Source organism: Protopterus annectens, chromosome 16.part0 (assembly GCF_019279795.1).
Source record: "Protopterus annectens isolate FY-2018-M chromosome 16.part0, PAN1.0, whole genome shotgun sequence".
NCBI classification, from domain to species: domain Eukaryota; kingdom Metazoa; phylum Chordata; order Ceratodontiformes; family Protopteridae; genus Protopterus; species Protopterus annectens.
The window spans coordinates 283,794,808-283,822,148 of record NC_056750.1 but is presented as its reverse complement, the minus strand read 5'-3'; the positions used below and the strand labels follow the sequence as shown (position 1 = coordinate 283,822,148).

Here is a 27,341-nt window from a genome sequence, read left to right as displayed (position 1 = left end):
TGGTGAGACAGAATGTCTGGAACTGGATCTAGAATCCAAGATTGGTGAAGTAAGTGAGGCCAAAGGAAAAGGAACCAAATCTGTCGAGGCCAGTAACGTGCAATGAGGATGACTTTGCTCTTCAACATGGCAGCTTTCTGTAGGAATTTTGAAATTAGTGGAATTGGTGCAAACCCATATAGTAGACCGAGGGGGGGGGGCAGTCATGAAGTAGAGTATCCCTAGGTGATTCTCCCTGTGGAGGGATTAGGTCAAAGTAACTGCTGCATTCATTGTTTAGGGGAGAAGCAAAAGGATTGCAGCAAGGCTGGTCCCACTAACGAAAAATAATTTCCGTCACGTTCTTGTTGAGAGACCATTTGTGAGGTAGAAGAATACACCTGCTTAGCTTGTCTGCTACCACACTGGACTTTCCTGGAATGTGAGTTCGTATGAGAAAATGGTTGAGTGAAATCGCTCATTCCCACACTCTGAGTGCTTCTTGACACAAGGGTTAAGATCTGGTCCTTCCTTGTTTGTTGATGTACCAAACTACTGACATATTGCCTGTTTGAACTGCAATTGTCCCCAATGGGAGAGCATTCTGAAGGGCCTACAATGGTAAAAGTTCTGCTCTCGTCTCTAGGACGTTGATATGCAAATTGGCCTCTTCAGGGTATCAAGTGCCTTGAACTCTTTTCCCCAGAAAGTGCCCCCCTCCTAACTGGGAAGCGTCTATGGTCACTATGGCCTTGAGCTGAGGGGGAATGAGCGGGCGGCCTTGTAGAACCTGATCTGATTCAATCCACCACCTAGGATTTCTCTTGCATACGTGAGTGAATCATATCAGAGTTGACATGGGTTGGTAAAGTATCAACCACTGTGTTGCTAGAATCCACTGCAAAATCATCATGTAAATTCTGGCTAAAGGTACTAGTGTTATTGCCATTGACATTGATCCTAGAGCTTTGATGGACCAAGTGGGCCGAAATCTTGGTACTGCAGACTTTTTTTATGACCTGTGATCTTACAGTCTGAACTCTTGAGGGAGGCAGCAAAGCTATCATTGAGTTTGTGTTGAACAGTACTCCTACGAATTCCAAATTCTGAGCTGGTTCCAGTTGAGACTTGTAGTTTATGGTTATCCCCAAATGAGAACACATCTGGAGAACCTGATCTTTTGCCCTTAATAATTGATGCCTGGTCATGGCAGTAATGTGTCAGTTGTCTAGATAAGGAAACAGCCAGAATCCATGCAGTCTCAAGTGAGCTGCTGCTTCTGCCATATATTTGGTGAACATCCTGGGGGCTGTGGTGAAACCAAAGGACAGAGCTCTGAATTGGTAATGACTGGCTCCCATCAGGAATCTTAAGTACCTTCTGGATCATCTGTTCATCTTTATGTGATAGTACACATCCTGAAGGTCTAACGAGCACATCTATTTATCCTTGCCCAGAAAAGGGAGAGTGCAGTGAACCACAGCCATCTGAAACTTGGTTCATTGAGCTGACTTGTTTAAGTTGCTGAGATCCAAAATTGGTCTCCAGTCCCGTTTTCTTTGACACTAAAAAGAACCTTGAGTAAGTTCTGGATTCTGAATCTCTGGACCCCTGGTTTTGCAAGCCACCTCTACCAGGGGGGTGGCATTGACCACTGGAGTTCCATCCTCTGCCCCTGGGGGAGCTTCCTTCATGTGTGTCCTGGAAAGGACCCTGGGATTTTTTGAACCACATCTTCTGACCACCTCATTGATTCCTAGAAAATGATCTTTGAGGGGTCGAAAAACATATGGCCATGGCAGAAAGGGTCTTTCCATCCTTCCCACACCTGGATAATGTGCCCTTTACCTTGAGGCCAAACAAGGATGTGCCATCAAAAGAAGCACTGATGAACAACAACTTGAACGACTCCGCATAAATCACAAAAGCGCATCCAGGCATGACTCCTAATGGAAATACCCGAACTTTCTGCCCTTAAGGTTCCTTTGGCTACATGCAAAGTAAGCCTCATGGAAGAATTTGAAATAGATTGCAGAGTAGCCTACTGAGAAGTCACAGATGATTGGACATCTACAAAAACAGATCCTGATAGAGAATTTGATAGTTCCTTAATCAAACCCCTCTGTAATCTTGTAAAATGTGCAAATAATTTAACGAACTTAAGGCGAAGGTCACTTGAAGCATAGACATGTTTCCCATACCTGTCCATCACCCTAGACTTCTTTTGAGAGGATGAGCAGTGGAACTCTCCTCAGCAAATTCCTTTTTAGTGGCCACCACCATGACCATGGCATCAATGGGCACACGTTTACCCCAAAACTGCTTATCCAAAGATGGTGCCATAAACTTGTCTAGTCTCCTAGGTATTGGCTACCTTCCATGCCCACTGAGAGACTAACTCAATAAGCTCATTGATGAGTGGAGTAAACCAGGAGGTAAGATGGGGCAGTACCAAAATATCCAGGAATACAGACTCCTCAGATGAAGGGTTGCTGGGTGTCCAGCCACCTCTCTGCTCAAGAATCTCAAGAATGTCTCCAAATGAGACATCTTCAAGAGGTGACCATGGGGATCCTTCACCTTCATCGAAATCTGTATCTTCGGTGACGGACTCCTCTGAGGGTCCAAGTGCTTCCTCTTACATGTCTTCTTCTGAAGGACCTCCTCAGTGGGATTCTCTAGGGAAGTATAAGAAGAAATCGAGATACCTACCCTGTTGGGAACCCTGGGGGTCTCAGACTGGCTGTCCCTTTGGAAAAGAGTGATGAGGTTCTGAGCACAGAGGCATCAAGGTAGAAGGCTTGGGGACCAAGGGGGTTGGATCAATCCATTCTGCTGAGGCAGAGAAAACCCTCTTCACAGCCTTAAAGGCAGACCACTCCAGAGAAAGGGAAGACCTCGGATCTGAAAAGACAAGCTTTTGGACCTCTGTCCTTCCTGCTCCAAAGCCAATATCCCTGAGGTGGAAGCTGGAGCCAAGATATCCAGTGCTGAGGCTCCATGGCGCAGAGACAGCTCTAATAGCTTCAGAGTCAACTCAAACACCTTGGATCCAACAGCTCTCTGGATCTGACTGAACCGGAGCACTCAGAGTAAGCTTCAGATATGAAGATATCACTATCTTCAGATCTGTGCCAGAGGGTGCCAGGGACTCTTGAGACAGTTGGAGTCAGAGGAGGAACTTGCAGTGGGGGTATAGTACAAGAATGGACCTCCTGACCCAAAGGGATAGGAGCCAGTAAGACATCCATCTGACTCTGTGCCCAGAGAATTTTCTACACCACTCTTTCCACATCTTCCTGCATCAAATTTCTGGAAGAACAAGTGGAAATAACAGATGGGGACCTAGGTCTATGGATGCTCCAAAAAAAGGTGAGTGCAGCCTCGAGGGCAGCAGATCCACAGAAGATGAATATCTTGTTCTGGGTAGGTGACTTGAACCAGTAGGACTGGAAGTGGACAGATCCCATACCGTTTTTATCAGATCCGAGAAAGTCGGGTCTACCAATGTTTTCTTTTTCGGATCCAAGAGTGAGGTCAGAGCCATCTTGGCTATTTTCTTGGATGGATCCAAAACCACGGAGGATATAGAAGGTTTCGGAGATGAGGTTCTTTGTTTTGTTTTGGGGGAGTGATCTCCAGATATAGTCTCTCCAAAGGCTGAGAGTAATAAGCCCTTTAAGATGAGCTTGTTTTCATATTCAACAGGTGCCCTGGGGTTGAATCCATGGCAAATGGAACAGTCTTCCTGGAGATGTAACGATACCAGACAGTACACATGCACTGTGTTGGCATCTGACATAGGAAGCTTATGCCCACACAAAGCACTTTTTTTAGACCCTGCAGGACCTTTTTCTGCCATAACCAAACAATATAAAAGGCAAAAATTTTAAGCAAAGACAGATAAAGTTTTTTTTTTTTTTTACATTTTAGGAAAGCAAAGCAGAAAACGAAAAAAAATACCAGCAATGGTGGAAAAAGGAGCTGCACCAAGTGTAGAAAGAAAGTAAACACTAACAATAGTATTTAAAAGGTACGCAAAGTATGATAGTCAAAAAGGGGAAGAAAAAACCTTTAAGAATTTAATGGAAATTTGACTAGAGAATTATAATAGTATACTTATCTGATAAATGCTCAAGAGTTAAAGAAAACCATGTCTTTCGCTGAAAGCAGCAAATGAGATCTGGGGAAATGTAGGGTTGGTGCATTATGAGTAAGGGAGAAGCTCGAGAGTTTTTGATTGCCAAAAGCTTTAACAATGGTCGAGCTGGATCTGAGGGATCAGATCCTATCAGTTGAGGATAGAATGAAAATTGACAACATCAGATCAAATGTTTTTGGTTATAGACAGCTGTCTCACTATGTCATCTCTGCCTGAAAATAGTATTGTGAACTTTCTGCATACACAAGCTTTCATATTACAATTCCTAGCCTTTTATTACAGAAGCAAACGTTTAGGGTGCAAGTTTCATCTGTCTTTTTTCTGCTATTCAGTAGAAAATCCATATAAATTAAGATATGTTTTTTTCAACTTAGTCCATTAGAAAATATGCTGAAGAAATCATGGTAGAAAGTTTGCTGTTGGCTCTTACCTTAAGAGGACGAAATCTGTCAGGTTGTTTCCAACGAAGATATAACTGGCCAGCAATTGAAAGACCCACGAAGAACCAGTAGCTAAAGCTGTAGTAATTGATCAGCTGAAAAATATCCTCCACACACAGATACACCAATGCCATGGCACCCTATTGGAAACAAGTTAAGACACATCATGCCTTTATCCTTTAAAAGACAGCCAACTAGAATCACTTTAGCAAAGTAAGTATCGTATTCCTGAAGAAGCATACTTCAGTAATATTAAAATGAATTGCTAGTAGTAAGCATGTTTGTCTCATATTTATCTCACAAGATACACACCACTTTATCAAACTGTGAACGTTTCCAGACTTTAAGCAATTTGTGTTTAGAGTGTTACCACATGTTCCTATCAATCCAGGTGGGGGAAGACTCATGATGATGATTTGAATAATACTGAATATAAATAGCAAATTAAAAATTAGATGCATGTAGAAGTTCTAGAAAATATAATGTAAATTTTAAGTGTTATCAAAAGAAATATAAAAGGTTAATTAACAGATATGTATTTATTTATTTATTTACCGGGAAAGTCCAGCTAGCCACAAGGCCCTTTTTTGGTGGAGACCCAGGAAGAAAAGCTCCATACACAAAAAGTTAAAGAACAATATATTGTACAATCATAATATCCATATTCTAAGCAAATACTACGACTTCTGTGTACATAATAGTAATGTATAAGACATTACACATTTGTATACAATAGTAAGAAATGGTAATACAAAAGGCTCCCAAATACATTTAATACGTATTAGGAATAGTACATTCTATGTGTGTTTAAGAAGTGCTACTTGTTTCAATACTTAGGTGGTTCAACAGAATTTATTAGAATTGACTTAGTTCATGCATTTGATGTATTTTATTATGTTTTAACTTAGTTTTTTATTATGTAACAGAACTGTGCTTATGTGACTCAATTTGTTTTTTGTATTTAAATGATGAGGGGATGAAATTTTGTTAGTCTGATGAAGTATCATGTGTCCTGTCAGATAAATAAGAAATGAAAGTTACTCCTGTCAAATGAATTTGAGATTTATTTTGTCATCCTGCAGTTTGCTTTCTCCACAAAGTTACCAGATTGTTTTTAGGTTTTGTTTATTATTCTGGTGGAAGGGATAAATTATACTTTTATTTTACTTCTGTAATATATTCAGACTGAAAATCTGCAAAAAAACAGCAAACCACTGGTAAAGGCAGAAAACTCTAAAAAGTACCATATGGCAGGACCAATGGCACAGAGACAAAGATTATGTCGGTCTCACCAGCAATCTGCATTTTGGAATGCACTTTGGTCATTGGGAAGGTCGGCCAAGGGGGTAATAGGATGAAGCAGCTGATAGTAAGCCTTCTGATCTTGGATGGGATGGTTTGGGAGGAACCACAGTCTGTGTGAGATCTGGAGGGGACCAGAAACTTGAAGGCCAAACTTCTACAAGGTGGAGTAAGGGGTATCTTGAATATCATGAGTGGATGCATTCACCATGCACAGTGACATCACTGCATGTCATTCCTCCTGTTATGGATCTTTACTGGCTGCTATGGAATGATGACCAGCACGTAATTTACTGCTCCCTGCATAGTCCTTGCTTCCTGAATATAGGAATGCTTCCACAAGGTCTAGTAACCAAAAAGTCAGTAGCCCAGTTGATGAAGGGGACATCCAGCATTGTCCAGTAAGGCGTTATACTGGCTTTAATGGAGAAAGAACACATCTGTACAGAAATCTGTCAGTTAAAGCAGCAGTAATTCTTTAAGGAAAGGTAAATGTAACAGAACAATTGTAACTACAGGTCTATCCATATTCTGTTTCCTTTGTTGTAGATAGTTTTTCTACAGCTGCCCATTAGTCCCTGTCAGGGACTGACCTTAAGAGCATATGGCAAAACTGTGCACTGCTGCCTTGGGCTGTGACCATTGCCTGTCATGTCTAGATAAACTTCACAGTGTGTATATGGAGAGCACTGGCTTCTCAGCATTCCACTCTTTGGAGTCTCAGCTGAATGCCTTGCAGTGTTATCTTACACACAGTAACTGAATATTGGCTTTTATGAATTCACAATCACATACAGACAGATGTTTGTTTATTTTGCATTTGGTACCTGGATGGACGCACTGGTCCAAGACCCTTTTTCAGGCATGCTCTACTATACAGTACTGTGGCACCACCACACCAAAACATTCTGGCACTCCAAGATCATACTTACTGAAATACTACCTTTATCTCACCTTTTCCCTGTACTAACCTGCTATCTACTTGTTTAGCTGCATTTGCTCCAAACCACTGAATCAATACTTTTATTTTAACATTTTTGTTTTAACTGTTTTTACCCTCATCTCTATGCTCCTGCTATCTTTCCCTTCCTCCCCACTGTTTCACTTACCTTTCTCGTACTACTAATCATTCACAAAATGTCTTCCAATCAACAAAAAAGCTAAAAACCAAGGGAAAACAAATGCAATTCAGAGGCACCGTTCCAAACAGACCACTCAGTAACAGTAAACCAACAAATGTAGTAAAATGTATTAAACCAAAAAAAAATCAAAGGTGTAGTGCTTTCCTCTTATAAATGCATCACAAAATACTTCAGTAGGAAATACACGTTTGACCTAAGCTTATATAACTTCCTTAAAGTCACTGATAGTGCAGACTTAAAGAAATACCTTCTCACTATCTAAATTAATTAAAATAATACTACTAAAAAGCCTTCCAAAACACAAGATTTCAGCTCTAAACATGTGGAAAATAGTACACAGAACATAAATGAATATATAGGTAATATTTAAAAATCAGCCTTTGATAAAATTAAGTATATTACATTTAAGTAAATTAATAAATACTCTTTAACTCAAACTATAACTTCTGTATCACTTATCTAATAACACCCCAATCAAACTGGTGACTCAGCAAATTACTTGGCGGCTCCATAAATGAGAACCAAAAGTTTGACATCCATATACAGTAAGCAATTAATAAGACCCACAGAAGGTCTTCCTAACTGATAATGCCAGAAAAACTACAGCCTCTACATTTCTTCTACCCTCACTATTATACTCTGCCACCATCTACACTAACCTCCAGCATGCATCCTCTAAAATAAAATAGGACAATGCTACAACAAAACTACTACATTTGCTACCAACCTAATTGCAAAATCCCACCACTACCTGGTCTTAAAATAACTACACTGGCATGAACCTACACACTACATTCCTATAACCCAGTTGGAGACAGTCCATAAAATAATTTTTTAAACCTCAAAACTTCCCAGCATTACAAAACGATGTAGAACCTTACTCCCTAAACAGGGCTCTCTGTACTATGGACAAACTTCTCCTTACCTTAATCATAGCCCACAAATGGGCAGAAAAGTTTCTATACTTCAACTATATGTCCAAAATCTGGAACTATATTCCTGATACCATTAGACAATGACCCAAGTTACTCATATTCAAAACCGTTTCAAAACAACACTTCAGTAACTCATAGATAGTTCTCCCCCTGGATAACCAACTTTGGCTACCAACCTACACCTTCTTTACTGTCCTCGTTATTAACATCCTGTACAGTAATTTAAAAGGGTTCTTCCTCCTGCAAACTGCAATATACTGTCTTACATTAACTGTATCTAATGCTTTATGTTTATTCTGTATGGAAAAATAGGGGCTAAAATCAGGGATGCTTATTCGAATGTTAAAGAATGGTGGAAGGTGTGCCTCAAGAATTGGTGCTTGGGCCACACTTGTTCATAATATATATGCCTGGTTCTCCAATTCAAAGTACGATAAGTGTCAGCAGATACTATTGTTACTAATTTAGATCACTAATCTGGACTGCAGGAATTTATGAAGTTGCCCTTTGCTTTGAACAGTATGGTTTTAGAATCTGTGGATATGATAAGAGATTGTGGGAATCATAGATAATTATTTTTCTTTTGTTTCTTGCTCACCTGGCTAGCTTTACTCCAATTACTTTTCTCCAACTCTTACAGCCACTTTCCTAAACTCTTACTTTTCCTCCTTCTCTCACACCCCATCACTAACTACAATTCTTCCTCCGTCCATTTATCTTCCTGCACATTTCCATAACTTCTCCTTTCATATCTCTTCATAGGAGGTTACTAGGCTAATGATCCTGGGGCCCTTACAAGCCTAGCCAAGAGTTTATCCCCAAAAAAGAAATCTCAGTCAGCACGTCACCCATGTCAATGAGGGACAGGTGGAACCCCTGGGACAAACTTGTGGTGTCCCATCTACTCATCAAGGTTGTGTTTGAAGAGGGTCAGCAAGGTACTCTGTTTGATGTGTATGGGAAGTCTATTCCAGAGACAGGTCAGCCTCTGGGAGACAAACCTGTCTCTCCATCATTTTTAAAGTTAAAAAAAAACCCAGTTTGATCTTTTCCCTGCAGCCATCATGCTATACATACATTAATTGTTACTGTATGTTATTTTTCTATTCAACAATTCACCAATTTATGCTAATTTCTCTCTTGTATATTTGTGTTAAAATGTTATGTTATGGTCATGTAAGAAATGCTTAAAAATCGTGTAAATAAGCTCATGTATACATGTTTTACCCTTCAATTTCAAATGCACATGATGTGTAACATAAATGTGGAGCGTTTCTCTCCAGACCTCCGCTGAAAATAGGTTTTGCTGAGTCTGACTTTTCCAGGTCAACAATGACAAATAAACAAATAAATACTTTTTAAGCTAATATTTGGGTAGCTGTTAAGAAGTGTTTATGGATATTACATCTAGCAGATTAACAATGTCAAAGGTTTGGACTAGACTAATAGGCTTGTGCAGTTATCAGTCTACACAGTCAGTTACAGAATACTAAAAGGAGACTTAATACACACATATTTGTACACTCAATAGGTTAGCAGCAAATTTGGCTATTAAGATTAGAAATCATTTAATTGAAACTAGAACAATGGGCTTTACATTTTTAAGAGGACCCTTTAATTGTAGAGCATGTTTGTTATGGAATGCCCTACCATTTAGGATTAGAAAGTCAGACAGTATGCAATATTTTAAATGTACCTTAGATTGCTGTTTAAAGAACAGAGTTTATAATCCAACATTAATTAGGTAACAAAACTCATAGAAGGTGAAATTAGGCTTTCAGTATAAATGTTTAACTACACTGAACATTGAACACTATATACTATGTTATCATTTGCATTTATTTCTTCACCTTTGTTAAGTGCATGTTTGTGCTATGTCATGTCTTACTTCATGTTATTGTAATTGGGGCATTTCTCCCCAGGCCTTTCCTGGAAAGGGGCTGCTCTTGTCCAGCTGGACTTTCCTTGTCAACAAAAGCAAATAAAATAAAATGGTCTCACTTCAGATAATGGATCCAACAGTTATATTTTACCACTTATGTGTATTTATCCTTAGACACTTCCAATAGTGAGCCAGCTGTAAGCTTTTATGCTTGAATAATCAAATACTTTAGTTGAAATAATCCACAATGATAATTAAAAGAAACATACAACATACACCTTTGCAGGAAAATTTAAATAAACATTGTTGAAGTAGCAGCTTTAGATAAAGGCTGGCTACAACACTGGCCTACAACTGTCTTCAGCTAAAAGGTGACTGAAGCTGTTTGTTGCTAAATTGTACATTTATTCAGTAGTTGAAGAAAGACGGGCAAAGTTATGCAAACATGAGCTCAGTGTGTTTCTCAGTAGTAGTCTCTTTCTTTCTCTCAATTTCCATGCTTATTTCAGCCTTCTTGAATGCCAAGTTCTTAGTAAAATAATCCATATAACTTGACGAAAATCCTTCAAGATATCACAGTACAGATATTCAACTAGCACTGCCATATCTGATGAGCAACGCTCTTTGTATATGGCTTAGCTGCCCTGAATTCTTCTTCTGCTAAGTCAACATTGCTATCTGTGCCATAACTAGAGTGGGTGAGGGGACAGTCTGTCTCCGGGTCCAAATTATTTGGATGCGTGATCAGCAGTGCTGAATATCTGACACTTGGGTGTGGGCAAAGTTCTGGAATTCATTTCAGTAGCCATGGCTGATATAAGCTGCTTGCTAAAGTTCAGAACATTAATAATTTTTTTTCCCTTTGGCCTAAGGGGGCTGCCAGTCTGGGAAGTGCCAAATGACCTAGCTATGGCTGTGCCATATGCCTGGCTAGAAAGTTTCTAATCCGTTTAAGTTAATATTGCTTCTCTTACAGGAAGTAACAGCTTATGGAATATTAGGTCTATCTGTGTGTTTGTGTGTGTGCGTGGTGTGTGTGTAAACGGCTGTACTTCCTTCTCTTTGGGAAAGTTTTCTGTAACTGTAAATCATAACACTTAGTAGACTCACAAACAATATTTCAGTATCACTGGGGACAAACAATTAGGATCCATATAGGACAGCAGTGTAAAAATCTGGTTCGCCTCTAGATTAGGTGTGCACAAACTTTTTTTTTTGAAAAAGTGTTCACTGCATTTGAAAATGCTGTCTGCTTGGGATGCCATAACTTACGGACCTCGATGCTTTGCCAGAGATGGCCTGCATCTGTCACCCCTGGGTTTCTGCATACTGGCTAAGGCTCTTGCCACCCCTATAGTGCCTTTTTTAGGTGATGTTCCAAAGACCAAATTACCACCGTAACAACTATAAATAAATGCAATTTGAGGGTCATACTGCTCAACGCTAGAAGTCTAAATCTCAAGATGCACTTGCTCAAAGCACTCCTCAAAATGGAGAACATCGAGATTTGTGCTGTAATGGCGACCTGGTTTAAAGCAGCAGAAAGCACCCCTGAGCTACCAGGCTATAACTCAGCTAGACTAACAAATTTACTAAAAGAGGGTGCAGTTTTACATTTCCAGTTTTTAGTTATAACTTTCCGAGTAATAGCCAAGATAGACCAAAAAAGGGATTTGTGAGGCTGGTGTAGTAGTAACTGGGTTTGGACACTGAATAAAATCAAAGAATGTGTGATAACACAATTATCTGACCACGATGCTTAGAAGTTTCTAAAATAAATCCAAAAGGAAGGCACCATCTTACATTCAATTATAATGTGAATCCAATCTATATCAAGAATTTCATTACCTCTCCAGCATTTTATTTTTTTCTGATTTATATATTAATGCAATTTTGTGAGGTGTTAAGAAATCTCTGTGTAAAAACTTCCATGTATAAATTTTCTAATAAAGTGAGGACATTGATTTCCCTGCAGATTTTAAGAATATTTTTTATTTACATCTGAAAGTACTTTATTATTGATTTTTAAGTAACAAATTATGTTCTTATAATCTTATAAATAATTGATAAATATGGCCTCCCTTTGGATTGACTACTATTTGCATTTGATAAAAAAAAATAAAATAAAAATAAATCAAAGGCTTTAAAATATAGTTCTCTGCATTTCTTTATATGATATTGTAAATAGATGAGTAAACTGAAATACATCTTTTAAAATGCATTATGTGGTATACTTTAAAGTGATTATGGTTCGAAATGTGGTATTCTAGTAACCAAAAGCTGCAAATAATTCTAGTTTTATAAAGTGCTTTGACCTTGGGTATAGTTATCTAAACTAGGTAGTAAGGCAACATCCTACAAATACGAACTTTAGAGGCAGAACTTTTATGGAAATATCACATTAAGAGTTTTGCTAAGTTTAGTGTTGTAGCCCTGCAATTTACTGGACAGCAGTTGATTTGCTGATGCCATTTTTTACATTATAAGAAAAATTTTGCATTATTTGATAGAAAGAGTGTGCTTAAGTATCCTTGCTACAGAAATCAAAATGTATTAATTATACAAAGATAAGCAGCTACAAGAAGTCCAATCTGCTGGTGCAGTGTCAGCCTATAGGAATGACTGACCTATGTTCATTTAGTGGACTGAGAACTGGACAGTGGGAAGATGGATGAAGTGTCTTTTGGACAGCTTTCCTTTCTTGAGCAGATGGGAACAGAACTTCCATTATACCAGCATCTCATACAAGAGGGCAGCATCCAGCCCTGTGTGATAGTCAGCACAACTAAGGAAAATAGCATGGCTCTAGCAATTTCACAGTATCCCAGGTTAAGTGAACAAGCTCAAGGCCTGTTCTCTACCAAAGACCTTGCTGCCCCAGATCCGTTGTTAGAATTTATGGGTGCCTAAATATTCATACGTATAAAAAAATGAGTCAACTGCAGTAAACCACAAAGAACTCCAAAAAGCACATAGAAAACTAACCCCAGAGTAGTATAAACGCTTAATTGATTTAACTTAACAGGATAAAGCTTTCGGGATACACCCTTCTTTGGTAATCAACACCAAGTTTTAAAACATACATCATTTTATATTTTAAAAGCACAGTTCACATGACACAGCCAGCCAATAGAAACATTCAAGTAATTACTACTTAAAAATATGTAAAAAAAAAACTTTTGATGAAATGTCATTTAAAGAAATAAGATGTTTAGTATAAGCACAAATATAAAAATAAATTTGAGGTTACTATATTGTATACATAAAACAATGTATAACTTAAAATATTACTTATATTGCATTTGTCTTTCAAACAAAAAAAGGTTTTATAGTTATATTATTTAAATCAGGTTTATCAGCATCTGATCTAATTATCCATTTATACTCAGCAATATCTAATTTATTAGTAATATCACCTCCTCTTATATCTCGATGCAAAACTTTAAATTTAAATTCATGTGTTTCATCATGTTCCATAGTATGCTTTGCCAATGCATTTGTTGCCACTTTTCTTCTGATGTCTGATTTGTGTTCTACTATACAGTCCTATATAGTCAGCAAGTTCTTAACTGTAAGTACAAATTGATAGACTGAGTTTAACTGAGAGAGCAAAATTATTTCATATGGGAGAGAGTCTTTCAGATTGGAAGTTGTCATGTTTCATGGTATAATTAGTATTAATTTTTACTAAGGTCAAGTGTTCTCAATGTTCAGGTCACCAGCAAGTATTCCAAGTAAAGTTTCCAACAGTAAATGGTCCTTTAATACTTTCTATAAGCAGGTATAGCTTTCCACCAGGAAAGCAACATAATACAGACTAGACATAGAGCTGCTCTAATTTTTCAGACAAGTCTTAATGCCCTTCAGCCTTCTTTGTGAGGAATCTTGATACCTTCTTCAATTGCATCAGATTGTGCGAGTCAATTGCAGTTAATGTTAAATGTGGCTCCAAGTATGCAAAGATAGCACGTGCCTAACCACTGTTATGGACATGGCATATCATCATATTGCTAGTGTAGGACAGTTAAAACATGTGAACATTATATCTCTCCCTAGGGTAACAAAAGCCTGGCCACCAATATTTTACCCTCATTGCTGGTTCAAAGGCTGTATACTACAACAAGCAATTCTTTTCTAGAAAATGGGGAATCACAACTGGGTAATGTGGATGAGTGTAATTAGTGGAAATAAGGGAATAAAATTGTTACTGGAATTCAGTTTATACTAGATGATAATCAGAAAGATCTTGGTTCAAATACATAACATTAAACTGTGTCTAAGCTATCATTTATAGGTCCTGATTAGTTGAGACAGCAATAAAATCATGCAAATTGTTAAATGAAGTCATACGATTACTGAGACTGTAGATTCTGATAATAAAAGCAAGTTATATAATACACAGTATTATGGTATGTAGCTGTAAATCAAGTAGGAAATACAGTGAGACATGAATGTAAAATTAGCAAGAAAGTATAAAGATACGTAAATCTGATGTTGGCATTCTTCATTCAGTCATGACAGTTGGGTTTTGGTTCCGTCCTTAGAACCAGCTCGGCCATTGTAACAAGCTCGCGGCAGCCAGAAACCCTCGAGCTAAGGCTGCCCATAGTGCCTCTCTTCCCTTCCCTCAGATCTCGTTTGCTGTGTAGATTTTCAGGACATGTCAGGCCGTGCTCTCAAGCTAAGTGCTTTATTTTTCAATATTTTTTCTTATTTATACCTCTTCTCTCTAATTTTTCTTGGTCATTTTATGTTTCTGTTACATAATTAGTGACTATCTGTGTGTGAGTGCTGTTTTTACCTGTTTCGTATTTCTTCATTACCATAGTTGGTCTAGGCCCCTTCCTTCCCTCTTATGTCTGGTAACTCTTAAACACCATTGTTAGTATTTTTTTTCCTTTGTTTCCTTTCTTCTCCTTTACCCCTTTTGGATATTTATTTTGCTACCACTCTTGATACGCTTATTAAAAAAAAAAGTCTTTAACTTCCCTTGATTTTCACACTTGTGTGTGTGTGATCGCGTGAATGGCTGTTTATTACATTTTGTAATTCACCTAACAATGGCTGAGAAATAGAAAGATGCCCAACTCCAATGGGCATCCATCTTACATTTATTTTTGGGGGTGCCACACTTGGAAATTCAGCCACCGTGCAACCTCTGTAAGGGTTTTAGTGCCTGGACCCTTGCAGAGCATCACAACAAATTGATCCTCAAAGGGTTGTTAAAAAAACCCTTTTCAGAGGCTTTGTCTGAGGTGGAGGCATCAAAACCTCCTAAAAAAGAAGCAAAAAAGAGGAGCCGCTCAGTCCCAATGTTTCCTCAATCTCAAGAATCAGAATCATCCAAAGTCCATGTTTCCATGGAACTGAAGTCTAAACAATCCAAATTGGCACTGACAACCGTCTCGGCACAGAAGTCTACAACCTCTTCCACAATGCCGTTTATTGTTATGGACCTGACGAAAGTTACCATGGTACTGACTCCTTCAGTGGTACCTAGGACCCTCTCAGCATCAACAGTAGTTTCCCCAGTAAAACCAGTCACTTCCCCCCAACACAATCTTTTTGTCAACCGACCTTGGTGCCGTAGGTCGAATCCATATCCAGGACTCGATATTCCTGATATACTGACCCGTTTGTTGGTCAGCAGCTCAGTCCTTTGATTGAATATCCAGAATCTCCCTCAGGGATGTCTATTTGTTCCACCAGGAGCCATTCAAGGCTTGATGTAGTTAGATTGGTGGAGCAGCTCTTGGCGGTCAAAGGCATTCCAACCCCATCTAGGACTTCCCTCCCATCTGGAGCCATCTCTAAAAGGACTCCAACTTATCCTCCTCCTTCAACTTCCTCGCAGGATTTGGATCCCTCGACGCCAACACCTCTCCCGGTGCCAGCTTCTTCGGTACTGATGGTGGCTCTCACCTTAGTACTGGAACCCACTCTGTGGACCTAGGCTCAGTCGGAGCCCACCCACCCATGGGATCGTGGCTTTGCTGCCGGCTACGAAATCTATAGTATGGCACTGATTTTTTCCATGACAGAGAAGAGTTCTACTGTCCATCCTCCAAACCAAGAATCTTGGACGTTAGACAGATTAGGGAAGCAGGTTTATACTTCAATGACCTTTGCTATATGGTCGTTGAATTTCTTGACACATTTCACCCGTCTTCAAAGGGACCTGATCACTGAGCTCTCAGGAACCCTGAGGAGCAGTGTCTGACAAGGTACCTGATAAGGTTGCCTCCCAGCTTGCGTCCGTAGAATCCATCTCTAACTTGTCCATGTGGTTGATTGCACATACAACCAAAGGGGCGGCCAGAGTGGTGGGTTTAGGCTTTGTCATGAGACATTATGCCTGGATGTGCTTGTGTGACTTTGTGGACCCCTTCAAGTCTTCCTTTGCCAATGCTCCAGTTGATGGTTCCTCGTTGTTTGACCTGAAAATTAAAGACACATTAGCCAGGTGGGAAGAGGATAGAAAGATCCTCTTTGCTGTAGGCGTACATTTTTCCACTCCTCTACGAGCCTATTCCAGGAATCAGAGGAATGGAAAGATGTGGTTCAAAAAGACCCAAGGGCCTTTTCGGGACACACGTGGCGAGTTTTCTCCCCGGGTCAGAGGAAGGAACTCATCAGGAACACACCCCTCCCATGGCAGAAGGGGCCCATGTAACCAGGGCTCCAGAGATTCTTTCTCTGGGCAACCCTATCAGTGCGCCTGCGGAGCGGCCCGATTGCTTACCTCTGGAGGCAGTCAAGGGAAGATTCTCTCTGCACCACTTAGCCTGGGTCTCAGTAACATCAGATTCCTGGGTGCAGAAAGTGATTAACAGAGGTTACCATATCCCCTTTGATCTTTTTCCAAGGCCACAAAGGTGAATCCCCGTAGTTCCACCCAGTCAGAGGGATGCAGCAGCTCATGAAATTCAAAAGCTGCTCAAAAACAGAGTCTTCCAAACAGTCCCACCAGAACAAGTAGGATCCAGATTTTACTCAGTATTCTTTTTAGTGAAAAAAAAGACAGGGGACTGAAGGCCAATTCTGGACCTCAGTATCTTGAACAAGTTTGTCCAACAGACAAAATTCTGGATGGTCATGATTCAGTCTATCCTTCCGTTTCTGGAGAAAGATGATTGGATGTGCTCGATAGATCTTCAGGATGCGTATTACCACATAAAAATGGACAACCATTCCAGAAGATACATCAGCTTCCAGTTGGGAGCCAGTCATTACCAATTTTGTGCACTGCCCTTTGCTCTCACCACAGCCCCTAGGGTGTTCATCAAATGTATGGCAGTGGTAGCAGCTCATCTGAGGCTGCAAGGATTCTGGGTGATTCCATATTTAGATGACTGGCTCCTTACCGCCCACACCAGGCATCTACTGCTTTACGCCTTAACTACATTCTAGAGCTGGCAGAGTTTTTAGGCATTTCAATAAACAAAGAAAAGTCAAAACTGGCACCCACTCAACGCACAGAATTCATTGGAGCAAAATTCAACACAAGATCCTCTGTGGTTGCTCTACCTCTTCACAGACTACAAAGATTAAGGTCACAGCTCCAAGTGATACTCTCAAAAAACATAATCCCAGCTTGCTTAGTTTTGCAACTACTAGGGTCAATGGCAGCAACAGTCACCCTAGTTCCCCTGGCGAGGTTCCATGTGAGGCTGCTTCAATGGCTCCTAACATCACAGTGGTCTCTGTTAACACACCCAATGTCTTATATAATCCGCATAACAAATCAATGCAAGCAGGATCTGAACTGGGCGGATGAAGCCAGAAGAGGAGTTATGGAGTCGCTCCTTTTCACTCCCTCAGCCCAAGGCCGTAGTGACAACAGATGCATACCTGATTGGATGGGGGTGGGGCATTTTCAGGAAATTTTCAGAGAAAGACAGTCCAAGGTACTTGGTCCCCCTTAGAGCCCAATTTGCATATCAACGTCCTAGAACTGAGTGTAGTGTTTTAGCATTGCAAGCATTCCAATCTGCCCTTCTGTCGGGGACAATTGCTATCCAATCAGATGTGTCGGTCATCTGGTACATCAACGTTATGTCAGGAAGCCCTGAGAGTATGGCAATGGGCAATCACTTCCAACCAATTTCTGACAGCAATACACATTCTGGGAAATTCCAATGTGATTGCGGACAAACTGAGCAGATGCTCTTCTGCACAATTGGCTCCCCTGGGTTTGCTTTATGCCTTTCCTCCTTTTCCCCTCATACTCCAGTGTTTGAATAAAGTGCAATGGTTGAGAAGCAAAGTAATCCTCATTGCACCTTATTGGCCCCATCAAGTCTGGTTGCCTTTCTCTGTCCTCACTAATTCACCGTCCATGGACTCTGGACCCATCTCCGGGACTGCTATTTCATCAGCAGCGGTTGGTCCATCCCAACCTACAAAGTCTCAAACTGACCTCTTGGTACCTCAACTTCCAGTAATTGCCAGGCAGAATAATCTGTCTTCCCCAGTACAAAAGATACTTCTGGCTTCCCATAATCTGTCCACCAGGAAACTTTATCTTAGTAAATGGAACAGATTTGTGATCTGGTCTCAAGGAGAAGGGGTTGACCCTTTTTCAGCCTTGATTAATAAGGTGCTAGAATATTTATCAACTTTCCTCCAATTGGGAGCCTCAGCTTCTACTATCAGAGTTCATTTAGTGACTATTTCAAATTTCCATAATGGCTTCGATCATTTTTCCTTGATATCTCACTGCCCTTGCGAAACCTTCCTAAAGGGAGTTATACATTTGAAACTACCTTTTAAAGAGCCCGTTGAACCTTGGGATTTGACGTTAGTCTTACAAACTTTGACCTGTCAGCCCTTTGAGCCAGCAGCCTCCTGTATTATCAGATTTTTATCTTGGAAGACCTTATTCCTGGTAGTCATCACTTCAGCCAGGAGAATATCAGAATTGCAGGCATTGTATGTAAAGTGCCCATACATCATTTTTCATAAAGAGAGAGTATCCCTTAGGACTAACCCTTCCTTTCTACCCACAGTTGTCTCAGACTCAAACATTAACCAATCTATTGACCTGTCAGTTTTCTTCACAAATTTTTCAAACAAAGGACATTATTGTTTGCATTTGTTGGATGTACACAAACAATTACATTTTTACTTAGAAAGAAAAAAATCATTCAGGAAATTGGACTAACTGTTCCTGTTTTTTTTCAGGTACTCAACTAGGCAAACCAGTTTCCAAAGTCACTTATCAAAATAGTTGAGAGTTTGCATCACCTTTGGTTATCATCAAAATAAAATGAATCTATCGACTAAGATCAAGGCTCATTCTAGCAGATCAGTTTCCACTTCAGTGGCCTTTCTTTCTAGAGCCTCCATGGATGACATTTGCGCAGCAGCTACTTGGGCTACCTCTCATACCTTTATCACTCATTACAAATTGGATATGGTCTCCAGGGGAAGAGCATCCTTTGGCTCTATGGTGCTCAGGAATATCCTTCCATAGGGCCTCCCGGGACATAAAGTAGCTGGGGACTCTGTCTCAACTGTCATGAATGAATGAAAATTGACAACATCAGATAAAGAAGTTACGTTCTTACCATAACGTTCCATCTATGTTGTTGATTTTCATTCATTCTTACATCCCACCCTCCTACCCTCCCCCCAAAGACTCCTGGAGGTCCAGAACTAGTCCTGGGTCTGTAGTAGGGCAGTTGCTCAGACAACGCTTCCGCTTTTTTATTTAGACAGGCAAAACTCGATCTGAAGGGAAGGGAAGAGAGACACTATGGGTAGCCTTAGCTCGAAAGTTTCTGACTGGTGTGAGCTTGTTACAACGGCTGAGTCGGTTCTGAGGATGGAACAAAACCCAGCTGTTAAGAATGAATGAAGATTGACAAAACAGATGGAATGTTATGGTAAGAACATAACTTCTTTTTGAATGAAAAGCTGAAAAGATAACGTAAAAATGAACTAGTAGTGATGTTAAGCTGTCATAAATACCCTCCAAATAGATTAACATTGTTGTGATATTTAGTGATGAACTATGAATACAAAGTGCTAAAATGTGTAGAATAGAATTTTTGAGAAAATATGCAGTTAAAGTTGTGGAACTACTGCTGGATGCATTTTAAAATGCACTTGTAAGGATAATTGCAAATAATACACCGTACTGAAGCTATAATACAACATATTAGGTGGGAGACTTTAGCTGAGTAGGTTTTAAGAACTTGCTAAGTGGCAGGGACATAGTAAGGCACACTCTGTGTACGCCATGGTGTACACTAACTGTAAGGGTTCAGCTTTTTGCCAAGCACAAGTGCAGCAAATGTTCTAGCTTTAATCTTAAAATACATAAATTAAAAGTGTCTAAATGAGCTAGCAAAGAACACAGCTGTGTCTGAAGCAGGAGCAGTATGTGCTCATTAAATTACTTGTTATCCAATTACAGGCTTATAATTTTAGTACATGCAATGCACTTTTAATTCTGCATTTATGCTACATGCTATAAAAGGTGCAGGTATGCTGTAGGGAGAAAGGCAGCAGCACAGGAGCTTGGTGCACAAGAAATACATTTTTGCTCCTACCCTCCTGTATGGTAGTTGCCAAATTACAGATATGCATATTTTACTGAAGCACAATTGCTCAGATCATGTAGTTCCGAACACTGCGTATTGGGAAGAATATTTTCAATTCTAAATTTGTAAGACGAGGGAAAAAAAGAAGTTATGTCTTACCATAACGTCTTCATTCATTCATTATTGATGGGTTATCAGTTCCGTCCTCGGAACCGAGCCGGCCAAATATCAAGCTCGCGTCAGCCAAAACCTCTCAACTCAAGGTCCTACCCAGAATGCTCTGCTCCCTGTTACCTCAAATCGAGTTTGCAAGAAGGTAGATAAAAGTAGAAGCTACCTCTGGTCATAACAGACCTTCAATAAAGGAGTGTATGAGATCAACCAGGAGCCTCCGGATGGGGATGGAGGGTGGGAAGTAATGAATGAACAAAGATCAACAACACAGATGGAATGTTATAACACATGACTTCTTTATCTGATGTTGTTAATCTTTGTTCATTCCTTACTGATGGGACAGTCCCCCCAGCTACCTATATCCCTGGGTGGCCCTCATGGGAGGACATTCCTGAGCACCATGGAGCCAAAAGAAGCTCTACCTCTGGAGGCCAAGTCCAATTTGTAATGAAGAATGAAGATATGAGGTTTGGCCCAAGTCGCAGCTGAGCAAATATCATTGAGGGAAGCCTTAGCATGGAAAGCTGCTGAAGTTTCCATAGACCTTGTAGAATGTGCTTTACTCTGTGAGGCAAGGAGACATTGTTTTTGTTGTAGTTAAGGAAATACAATTTCTCAACCATGAAGCCAATGTAACTTTTGAGACAGGATGACCTCGTCTTGGTCCAGAAAAAGCCAGGAATAGTTGGCCTGATTTACCGGTAGATTTTGTTCTGTCCAGATAAAATCGTATTTGCCTATGAACATCCAAGGCAAACAGGCAATGCTCTCCCTTGTTAGAGTGGTTAGGAAGGAATACTGGAAGGTCAATAAATTGGTTGATAAGACAGCTCTGACAGTTCTGATAAGCATCTGGCTGATGTGATTGCAGTCAGAAACAAAGTTTTCCAAGAGAGATATTTTACATCACATGAAGATGCAGGTTCAACGATGGGAGCTGTTAGAGCTTGCAGAACCATGGCCAAATCCCAAGGTTGTACTGGTTCTCTAAAGGGAAAAGGGAGGTTTTAAGTGGAGCACCCCCTTCAAGAAAGTTTGACAGAGTCTATGTGACATAAGTGAAGCATCCTGAAAACCAATGTGGAAATTTGAAATGGCAGCTAAATGCACATGAATAGTAGAGGCAGACACCCCAGAGTGGAAAAGATGTGATAAGTAGTCCAAAACCACCAAAACTGGGGCAGACAAGGGGTCTAATTATTTATTCGCTACCCGTAAAGAGAGCCTTTTCCATTTATTAAGATAGATTAGTCTGGTGGACAATTTATGAGATGCAATAAGAATATAGCGCACAGCGGACGATAGGTTTTCATGCCTGGCAATCATTGGAAGTGGAGAAACCAAGCTGTCAGTTTCAGGGTTGTTAGATCGGGGTGAGTCAGACCCTGCGGATGGGAGATTAACGTTGGGGATGGATTGAGGATCCACAGTTGATCTAGCAGGTGAGGCCAGAGGAAGGGAAACCAGACTTGTTGAAACCAATATGGAGCAATGAGGATCACTTTGCTCTTCAACTGTCGTGCTTTTTTCAGAAATTGGGAGATGAAGGGAAGAGGAGGATAAGCATGAAGTAGACCCGAGGGCCAAATGTGGACTAGAGCATCTCTCGGTGACTGTCCCCGAGGAGGGATTAGGGCAAAATAGTTGCTGCACTTGTAGTTGGTTGGGGAGGCAAATAGGTAACAGCAAGGCTAGCCCCAGTGGTTGAAGATTCTTGCCGCTATCATAGGATTGAGGGGACCACACATGAGGTTGCAGAATGCATCTGCTCAATTTGCCCGCTATCACGTTGGAGCTCCTGGGAATGTGCATTGCAATTAGAAAGCAGTTGGAAGCTATTGCCCATTGCCACATTCTCAGGCCTCTTGGCATAACGGGTAAGATCTGGTGACCCCTTGTTTGTTGATGTACCAGACCACTGACATGTTGTCTGATTGGATCGCAATAGTCCCTGATGGAAGGATGGAATGAAATGCTTGCAATGCTAGTAGCACCGCCCTCAGTTCCAGGACATTGATATACAAAAGGGCCTCTGTCTCCGACCAGGTGCCTTGGACCGGGTTTCCCTGACATAGTCCCCCTCATCCCATCAGGGCAGTGTCCATGGTCACCGTGGCTATCGGTTGATGGGGGTTGAAGGGGCGAGACCATTGTTGGGGATTTTGAAACATCCACCAGAGTAAATCTTGATTGCATCTCTGAGTTACACTTATCTGAAAAGACAAAGTATGTTGTAAAGGGTACCATTGAGTGAGAAGTAGCCACTGAAGGAGCCTCATGTGGAATCTGGCTAGAGGAACAACAGTGATCGAGGCTGCCATTGACCCCAAGAGTTGGAGTATAGATCGAGGGGGAGATTTGTGGTGACAGAGCAGTGGCTGAACCTGTTGCCTTTTTCTTTGAAGCCTGTGGTCCGGAAGGGATGCTGTGCAATTTATCGTGTCCAACAGTACCCCTATAAATTCCAAACACTGAGCTGGGGTCGTGTTGGATTTCTCCCAGTTTATAGTGATTCCCAGGCTTTGTGCTGTGAGGAGAGTGTAGTACAGGGCTTCTTCCAGTAGATGCTTGGTGGGGGTGGTGAGGAGCCAGTCATCTAGATATGGAAATGCCTGGAATCCTTGAAGTCACAAGTGAGCAATAACCACTGCCATGCATTTAGTGAACACTCTGGGGGCTGTAGATAGACCGAAGGGCAGAGCTCGAAATTGGTAGTGACTGGCTCCTATGCGGAAGTGGAGGTATCTTCTTGAGCGTTTGTCCATTTTTATGTAGTAATATGCATCTTGAAGATCTACAGAGCACATCCAATCATCTTCTTCCAGAAGAGGAAGGATAGACTGAACCATGACCATCCGGAATTTCTTTGTTTTTACAAATTTGTTCAGTGTGCTGAGATCCAAAATTGGTCTCCAGTCCCCTGTCATTTCTGGTACTAAAAAGAACCTTGAGTAAAAACAGGATCCTATCTGGTCTGGGTGGACTGTCTGGATGACTCCTTTTTTCTAGCAGCTTTTGGATTTCATGTGCTGCTGCTTATCTTTGACTGGGTGGAACGTCGGGTAATACTCTGGATGAGATTGGACAAAGATGGAAGGGGATGCGATAGCCTCTGGATAGTATCCGTTGCACCCAAGAGTCGGTGGTTATTTTTTGCCAGGCAGTGGGGTACAAGCAAAAATGACCCCCAACTGCTTCCAGATGTGAGCAGTCGGGCAATGCTTTAGGAGCGCTGATAGGGTTGGCCAGGGAAGGAATCTCTGGAACCCCGGTTTTGTGGATCTCCTCTGCCCCAAAAGGGGCATCTTCCATTGGAGTTTCCCCCTCTGCCTCTAGGGGAGAACTCAGCACATGCGTCCCAGAAAGAGCCCTGTGATTTCCTGTGCCACACCTTCATGCTCTTCTGATTTCTAGAGTAGAATTGCTGAGGAGTGGAGTGTCTGACACCAATGGCAGACAGGGTCTTGCCATCTTGTTTGCACCTTGCCAGCGTATCTTTCACTTTAGGGCCAAACAAAGAAGCAGCCTCAATGGGGGCATTCATGAAGGAAGCCTTAAAGGAGTCCACGAAGTCACAAAGGCACATCCAGGCATGTCGTCTGGTGACTATACCCGCGCCTGCCGCTCTAGCCACCCCTTCCATTGCGTGAGAAATAAGATGCATGGAAGAGTTGGAAATGGACTTTAGGGTGGCTATCTGAGAAGTTACATTGTCACAGACCTTGTCAGAAACAGCTCCTGCCAAGGTTTCAGAGAGCTGGTTGATAAGATCCCAATGAAGCCTGGTCAAGTGTGCCAAATAGTTCAAAGACCTTACGGCGAAGGTTGATGAAGCAAACACATGCTTCCCTAATCTGTCTATCGCCCGGGACTCCTTGTTGGGCGGATGGACAGTTTGGTTGTCTTCTGCCAAATCCTTCTCAGTTGCAGTCGGCACCACCATAGCATCTACTGGAAGACTTCGTGACCAATGTGGTTGCTCAGCTGGGTCGATAATATTTTATCCAATCACCATGGTATCGCTTCGAGGGTGGCAAGAGCCTTTCATGTGCGCTGGACGATGAGCTGGATGAGCTCATCGGCAGGCAGGGTGACCCAGGAGGTAGGGGGCTGGGCATAAAAATCTTGCAAGAATACGGATTCCTCAGAGGAAGGATTAGAGGACTTCCAGTCACCCCTCTGTCTAAGGATCTCGAGGATGTCACCAAAGGACACCTCATCAGAGGGTGACCATGGAGACCCTTCCCCGTCATCAACATCTGTATCTTCAGCCAACGACTCCTCAGTGGAGTCCATGTGCTTCACTTTGCATGACGTTTTGTGGGGTACTTCCTCAGTGGGAGGTTCTGGGGAAGACTGCAAAGAGGTGTCTCTTGAGGAGGAGAAATCTGAGACACTTGTGCCTGGTGTCCGGTGGTTGTGGCTTGTGACAGTTGCGGCACAGAAGGGGGAGAGGACTCCGACATGTGGGATTTGCCAACAGAGGCAAGCAGCCTCTCCATGGCCTGGAAGGCCGGCCCACCCACCCAAGGAGGGATTGGAGCCTGGAACTGAGCACGACAACCTCGGAACCGGTGTCACCCCCCCCCCAACAAGCCCACCCCCAGACCAAGAGTCACAAGAGGACTGTGAACCTTGAGAGAGAGAAAATCCCTGGAGGGTGCCATAGAAAGAAATCGGCGTGGAACCAGGAATGCCCTCCTCCATGGCATAGCCACTGGCCTGAGAAGAGCCCGATGTCCCATGTACTGAGGACCAGAAGGACGACTCCGGTTCCAAAGTAAGATCCACTATTGGAGTCAGAGGAAGGGAAGCTGCTGTTGGAGTAATAGGCTTCGAAACCTGGGTAGAAGTTGAAGGAGGAGTGTACGTTGGAGTTTGAGGAGATAAACGTTCACTTGAAGGAGGGAATGTGGACTTCGATGGGTGAGAGAGACCTCTGGCCCCAAGCAACTCATCAACAAGCCGCAACACATCTTGCTCAGAGAGACTCTTGGCTGACTTCATGGAGAAAGCTGATGGCGATTCTGTCCTTTCTAGAAAAGGACTATATTGACTAGCAGCAAATTGATCCAAGGAAGGAGAATACTTGGTCCTTGCTAATTCAAGAGGTGCAGAGCCCGGAACCGAGGACGTCTACACTGAAGAAAATGGTGTGGAAGTAGTCTGCGATGATGACATCAGTGCCATAGAAGTTGAAGGTGTCTGCACCATAAAGGCAAAAGTCTGTCCCGATGGGTACGATGCCATTGAGGAAAGTGTCTGCACTGGTAATAAGGACAGTGCCGAGAAAGACTGCACTGAAGAACATGGTGCCGAAAATGTTTGCGCCATGGAGTACAGAAAAGTCATACTTGGAGCGGAAGGGGATTGTACCAAAGTTGCCAAAGGGGACTGTACCTGCATGGATGGTGCCGGTAAGGGCTGCGACAGAACTGTCAGAGCCATAGTTGTCTTCACCGGGAACTCCGGTGCCGGTGTCGATATGGAAGACATGGCTGGAGCCAGAATCATTTGTGGTGGTGCCAAGCATGGAGCCAACAGGATCAGAGGTGGCAGCGCCAACCAAAGTAGTAATCAGTTTCACCTTCTTATGAGTCGATGCCCTATGATCTCCAGAGAGATGATGAAGAGGAAGAGCACCTCTTATGGGGTTTAACAGGCAGGGGTGAGCCCTCCGACCCAGAAATAGCCTCAGAGAAAGGAGATTTGAGAAGACCTTTCTGTATTAACTTATTCTTCCTCTCGTTAAGAGTCCTGGTTGAAAATCTTTTAGAAATCCCACACGGGGGATCCACAGTAAGGTGGGAGACATTCAGAGAGTAAACACATAAGTCATGGCCATTGGAAAGCGGTAACTTATGGCTGCAATCCTTACACTGCTTGAAACTAATACTACTTTTCTTATCCGATATAATGATGTGGAGAAGAAGAACAGTACCAAAAGGATAAGAAGAGAAAAGGAAGGATTAACAATGATGGTAATGAAGAATTACCTCAAAGGTAAGAAAACGGGTAATAAAGGGAGAAGACTAAAGGGTGAGAGTCTAAAATATATGATACGGTAGGAAAATAATAGTAGAAACTATTTGAAAACATTTAAAGTAAGAACAATGTATAAAACTTTCAAAAAATTAGACACTTAGCTGAGAGAGTAGCTTGACACAGCTGTACAGCAACATGGCAAATGAGATCTGAGGTAACAGGGAGCAGTGCATTCTGGGTATGACCTTGGCTCGAGAGTTTTTGGCTAACACAAGCTTGATATTTGTCCAGCTCGGTTCCAAGGATGGAACCGATAACCCATCAGTAAGGAATGAACGAAGATTAACAACATCAGATAAGGAAGTTATGTACTCACCATAACGTTCCATGTCTGTTGTCTGTCTTCGTCTTCATTCTTACCAGGATGGGTTCAGATCCGACTCAGCCTTTATATACAAACTTGAGGTCTTCCAGCACCTTGTGGCTAAACCCTATCCCAACATGCACCAGGAAAGCTCCCCAGATCTAGTTTGCAGTTACAATAACAGTAAGAAAAATAAGGGCAGTTCAATAATTCAGAGAGCAATAAATAAGGTCAGAGAATTATGAAATCCAATTGTACCAACTCGGTCTTCCAGGAGTAAAAATGGCCGGGGGAAGGAGGGTGGGATGTAAGAATGAAGGCGAAGATGGATTACACACATGGAACGTTATGGTGATTACATAACTTCTTTATGTGTTGTTGTCCTATCTCACCTTCATTCTTACAAGTATGGGACAGCATCCCTAGCAC

The 27,341-nt window shown here is 41.6% G+C and overlaps 1 protein-coding gene across 1 annotated transcript in view; it reads right to left on the bottom strand.

Annotated features, from left to right (window-relative positions):
• Positions 1 to 27,341, bottom strand: part of LOC122790764 (Y+L amino acid transporter 2-like) — a 1,539,581-nt gene that overhangs the window by 186,267 nt on the left and 1,325,973 nt on the right. Inside the window, exon 7 of the mRNA XM_044058374.1 lies at positions 4,572 to 4,721. Within this exon, the coding sequence (XP_043914309.1) occupies positions 4,572 to 4,721 (150 nt within the window). The remainder of the gene's footprint in view (positions 1 to 4,571; positions 4,722 to 27,341) is intronic.